The 5,856-nt window shown below is 40.8% G+C and overlaps 1 protein-coding gene across 1 annotated transcript; it reads left to right on the forward strand.

The window, feature by feature from the left end:
* Positions 1 to 199: 199 nt before the first annotated feature.
* LOC121543459 (39S ribosomal protein L18, mitochondrial) lies at positions 200 to 3,709 on the forward strand. Its single transcript, XM_041853325.2, has 4 exons — positions 200 to 471; positions 610 to 778; positions 958 to 1,192; positions 3,496 to 3,709. Exons 1-4 carry the CDS (start codon positions 369 to 371, stop codon positions 3,571 to 3,573), a joined length of 585 nt encoding a protein of 194 aa, XP_041709259.2. The 5' UTR covers positions 200 to 368; the 3' UTR covers positions 3,574 to 3,709.
* The last annotated feature ends 2,147 nt before the right edge of the window (positions 3,710 to 5,856 follow it).

A 5,856-nucleotide genomic window follows, 5' to 3' on the forward strand; every position in this document is an offset into this window, starting at 1 on the left:
TAGAAATTAGGCAAGTCGGCCATTTTCTTTTTAAATTATGCACATGAATCAATATTGTTCTCATTTCGTCTCAATTTAATTATTTCATTTTCACTTTAATAATTGTATAAGTCAATTTAAACCAATAGAACCAGCTACAGTGTGGGGTATGCATGTGGTGCGAGGAAGAACCGGATGTTGTCAAAGATGACGAAAAAGGAAGTGGTCCATACAAAGTGTCAAAGATGGCGGCACACATGTCAAGGCGAATGCTGCTTAAATAATATCTGCAATTATCCTGTTTTCTCTATGTTATGAGTCGCTAAAGTGGATAATTAAGTATAGACTGCACTTTATTACTCATATATGACCACAAAAGGAACGAGGAGATGGCAGTTTGGGGTGAATTAAGTCGAAACGTGCGGTTATTACTAGGTCAAATTCAAAGGTGCGGGCAGAGTGGGTCTGCAATAAACCAATATCTGAAATCAGGTAAGAAACCACTGCTCCTCGTTGATGCCAAATGTGTTATGTGTAAATTATCATGTTTATAAAAATGTCAATTGCGTTAGCATGTTCTTAATGCTGCTCTAGACACCACCATGTTCTTGATCCCCCTCCTCTCTCCAGTCCGTTGTATGAGCCTGGCGGCGCCCCAGCTCCAGCCCACTGTAGATGATAATGAAGCCGTGAACCCGACATTTGTAAACAGAAACCCGCGGAACCTGGAGCAGATGGCTCTAGCGGTGAAGGACAGGGGCTGGAGAACAACCTGGCCCTCCCAAAAGTTCTACCACAGGTGTGTCTCTCGCTCTGTGTGTTCATACATTGGATAAAGAGATTGACACTAGAAAGGCAGACATACAGATTGACACTCCTTTTATAACCCCTTTTGTCTTTCCCCTACTCTTCTCCATCTCTCTTCATGCCCTTACCCCTTGCTTCTCCACCAATCTCCTCACTTCTCTCCTCCTTCAGGTTGGTTTTCTCTCGCTCCCAGCACCACGTAACAGCTGAGGTGTTTGCCAATGGTGATCCTGTCCCTGTGCTGTCGTGTTCCACCAAAGAGTGGGCCCTGAAGCGTGAGCTGGGTTCTACCCGTTGTGTGGCAGCCAGTCAGGCTGTGGGCGAGGTGCTGGCACAGAGGTGTCGTCAAGCTGGCATAACTAGGATGGTGTACAGACACATCCCCTGGCAGTACCGCTCGGATGCTGTAAGTACTGCCGGCGGTGCTGGGGGTTGTGACATCCCTTGACAGTACTGGTAGAATGCTATGAGTACAGAAACGTGTGTGTGTGTAACATGCTTCATGTTGTTCAGTGTTTGTTGAGTAGTTGGAAACAGCCAAGGTTAGGAAGATACACAGCCAGAGCCCTATACTATGAATCTGGTTTGAGGAGTTAGCGAGGTAACTTTGGTCCACCTTTTAGCCAGGTCAATTTCTACGGCAATGAATCCTTCATAGCTAACCTGCTCCGGGGCAGGCTAACTCCAATTATCCTGAATGAAGCGTTTGATCCTTGAGTTGAGGACCAATCAAAGTATACTGAACAAAAATATAAACGCAACATGCAACCATTTCAAAGATTTTACTGAGCTACAGTTCATATAATGAAATCAGTCAATTGAAATAAATTCATTAGGCCCTAATCTATGGATTTCACATGACTGGGAATACAAATATGCATCTGTTGGTCACAGATACCTTTAAAAAAAAATTGGGGGCGTGGATCAGAAAAGCAGTCAGTATCTGGTGTGACCACAATTTGCCCCATGCAGCGCGATACATCTCCTTCGCATAGAGTTGATCAGTCTGTTGATTGTGGCCTGTGGAATGTTGTACCACTCCTCTTTAATAGCTGTGCGAAGTTGCTGGATATTGGCGGGAACTGGAACACGCTGTTGTACACGTCGATCCAGAGCATCCCACACATGCTCAATGGGTGACATGTCTGGTGAGTATGCAGGCCATGGAAGAACTGGGACATTTTCAACTTCCAGGAATTGTGTACAGATCCTTGCGACATGGGGCCGTGTATTATGCTGAAACATGAGGTGATGGTGGCAGATTAATGGCACGACAATCTCTGTGCAATCAAATTGCCATCGATAAAATGCAATTGTGTTCGTTGTCTGTAGCTTATGCCCATACCATAACCCCACCACCACAACATTGACATCAGTAAACTGCTCGCCCACACGACGCCATACATGTGGTCTGCGGTTGTAAGGCCAGTTGGACGTACTGCCAAATTCTCTAAAACTACATTGGAGGCGGCTTATGGTAGAGAAATTAACATTCAATTCTATGGCAACAGCTCTGGTGGACATTCCTGCAGTCAGCATGCTAATTGCACGCTCCCTCAACATGAGACATCTGTGGCATTGTGTTGTGACAAAACTGCAAATTTTAGTGGCCTTGTCCCCAGCACAAGGTGCACCTGTGTAATGATCATGCTGTTTAATCAGCTTCTTGATATGCCACACCTGTCAGGTGGATGGGTTATGTTGCCAAAGGAGAAATGTTAACTAACAGGGATGTAAACAAATTTGTGCACAAATTTGAGCGAAATAAGCATTTTGTGCATATGGAAAATTTCTGGGATCTTTTATTTCCGCTCATGAAACATGGGACCAACACTTTACATGTTGCGTTTATATTTTTGTTCAGTGTAGATTCCCTCCCTCTCGCAAAGATTGCGTCATCATCCGGATCATATTTGAGGAAGACAACTGATTAAAGGTGCAATATGCAGAAATCGCTTAGCCATTTTCTGGTAGCTAAAATAAACTATAATGGAAAATATTGTATTTTAAGCTGGTGTAAAAAACAAAAGTAAAAGACTCAAAAACGAAACTGAACAGGAAGCATAGAAATAACGCACATAGAACAGATCTACTGCTTCTAAGACTTGCTTTCATTGAGAATGACAGATCTATAGCTCAGATGTCTATGTGAATTTGGTTGGGTTGCCCAGAAAGTTACATATTGCACCTTTAAATATTTTATTAATCAAATGTGTTAGAGTAATATTCAAATACATATCAGGATGCATTTGAAACTTCATGTGCAGTAAACATTTCGTATGACTTAATATAATTGTTTTATCGATAGTGGGGGAAAAGGGACTCATGCATTGATAAGCACACCAAAGACGACATTTAAATAAGACAGCACTTCAATCAGCCCATTTCACACCATAGCCTGCTGAATTTGCAGGTTAACTTTTTTCATTTTGATTTTGGCAAAAATTAAAATGTGGCACTAACTGGCCCATGGATTGATGTTTCAGCATTGTTCAATGAAGAGTTTGGCGTTCGAGTAGCCATGTGCGACATGAATGCACAGTTACAAGCCCGGCTAGAGTAAGCCGGCGGCATGATCAATATCCGTAACATGGATGAAGCCTGAGCTGGAATGTGGCGCAAACTGAACCTAACTAATTTCAGAAAAGCCTGAGTACATCTAGCTCGATTTGTAGTATACCCCTCAGGTGTTGTGTGTTTCTTTTTCAGGTTCAGTCCTACCGGACAGCAATGAAAGAGGGAGGAGTCACCCTCAGTGAACCGCGGCAGAAATTCATCGGGAACTAAGTGCAAAGGCTCCTAATAGCCTATAAACAAAATATTCTCCCTTTGTTTGTGTTGACACAAATGGCCCATTTTCACACAAACATTTTATTTATACATCAGTGTGTAATTCAATAAAAAGGCAGACAAATGAACATGACATGGTTTCAGTATAATCTTTTTATTAATTCACCCATACAGTATAGCTGTAAACAAACGTGTAAACGCAGCCATAGATGAGATACAGGTCATTTATCGATTCGATCTTAGTACAGCAGAGGTTGGATCAGGCAGTGTCAATGGCATGATGTGGTGGTGGAAACCTGTTTTATAATGGTTTAATGGTGAATATAGAAAGAAAGGGTGCTCAACCAACGTGAGTAGAGGCGCAACCTAAAAATTTGTAAACATCATTGGTGAATATACAAATCACGGCCAGCTGAATACATAAAATAAAAAAATCATTGGATCGATAAGGAAGCCAGCATGAAGAGCATAAGGTCCATCCAGTCAACTGAGGAAAGTTCAGAAACGTTCACCATAATGCTGAATCTACCTCAATCCTTTAAAAAGTCCCAAATAGACAAACACTCATACATAAAAACCCTACCCTGACCACCTCCCAAACATCATGCAAGTTCAAAACATGGATAACATGCACCTGGTCATAATCAGCAAAGCCCAAGCATACACAGTGGAACGCAAGGAACAAGACTAAATACATTTAATCAATATGAAAAAATGCCACCACCTCAGAGAAATAGCAATATACTGTAGATATTATAAATACTTTAAATTAGGGTCTTTCAGGAAATAACTTTGACGTGGGACCAAAATAACCAAGGCACTCATACAGCAAGGCTATTTGTGAAATGACTGTGACAAAGAAGAAATAAAAAAAACATCAAATAGATTTAACATCTGAGATTTTTAAAGATGATAGGAATTTTTCTAAAGACATTCAGTAAATATGTTGTCTTGAGATTAACTCAAGGTCAAAGTTTATTGGCACAGAGGAACACATTGGCATACAGTTTGGTGCCCTTGGATTGGTCCTGAATTGGTCCAGAATAATAGTTTAAAACAGTCACTCAATATTATATCTCCCAGTTGTCAATACTTTTGAATGACCTGCTATTTTGAAACATCTCAGTGAGAAAATGCAAGTTTTGATCATTGAACCAGTTTGTTTTAGCATGAAATTTTCATAAACTCTAAAAAGATCTGGTATGTGTGTTATTAAAAATAAAAAAAATGAATAGAGAATGGCACTTAATGCATACAATAACAACCCCAACTGGCAGCATACAGCCTCAAATTCACATTAGAACATTAAAGGAATCATTGCATAGATATCATTAAACCATTGATATGCCATGAGGAGAGAGAGGGCGGGCAAACTCCATATGGATGTGGTATGATACGTACTGAAATACAGATGTACATGCATTCCAAGTTCTATGGACCGTAGGTAAGTCTAACCAGAAATACTAGGTTTTTGTCATACACATATTGGTGTCGTTATACTGCAGTGACATTAAAACAATGAGCCATCACTACCAATGGAGTGTAAATGGTTTGGTGAACAGTGATACATTAAAACAGTGGTCACTAACCTCTGAGTCATAATGCAAGCCGAGATCTACCGCTCAGATAACAAAAAACATGACATTAAAAACATAAGCCTATGCAACATTAACCAAATAAAAACAGTTCTGTGGCAATGAGGTTTGTGCAGTAGGCTATAGGCCCAATACATTATCACTGCATATTGGCTACCCTTAAATTGCCCAGCCAATGTTGTTCTTCTCAGACCATTTTGAAATTGTAGGTATATGATCACACTGGTAATAGATCATTTGTTGTATTACTTGTGAGGTACAGCTGAGGGAGCATAATATATATATATTTTTTTTTTACTGGACTGATGGCCTGCTTCTGATGGTCAGTCTGAGGGGAGGAAGGGAGCAGCGGTCCCTCTCACTCTCCCTCCGCTGAGAAAAGGGGACACAGTCTTAATCCATCTGATGGCGAAATTTAAGTCGCACTGCATTATTTCTGCCTCATGCACCAATTCATGTTGACCAGAGAAAGTGAAATATTCCTCTATTAAAAAGGACACAAGCAGCATATAATGCAAGCTTATCGAAACACGCATTTTATGTCTTATAAAACGGTTGAACAAAGTGTTGACAGCAGTGGAGGCTGGTGGGAGGAGCTATTGGAGTATGGGCTCATTGTAATGGCTGGAATGGAATAAATGGTACAGTCAAACATTTGGTTTCCATATGTTTGATACCATTCCAT

The sequence above is a fragment of the Coregonus clupeaformis genome, chromosome 3 (genome assembly GCF_020615455.1).
Source record: "Coregonus clupeaformis isolate EN_2021a chromosome 3, ASM2061545v1, whole genome shotgun sequence".
Classification (NCBI taxonomy): Eukaryota; Metazoa; Chordata; class Actinopteri; order Salmoniformes; family Salmonidae; genus Coregonus; species Coregonus clupeaformis.

Coding starts and splice junctions, on each gene's coding strand:
- LOC121543459 (XM_041853325.2), top strand. CDS start 369: ATGGCAGTTTGGGGTGAATTAAGTCGAAACGTGCGGTTATTACTAGGT. Junction 472..609: donor AAACCAATATCTGAAATCAG/GTAAGAAACCAC, acceptor TCCTCTCTCCAG/TCCGTTGTATGAGCCTGGCG. Junction 779..957: donor TCCCAAAAGTTCTACCACAG/GTGTGTCTCTCG, acceptor CTCCTCCTTCAG/GTTGGTTTTCTCTCGCTCCC.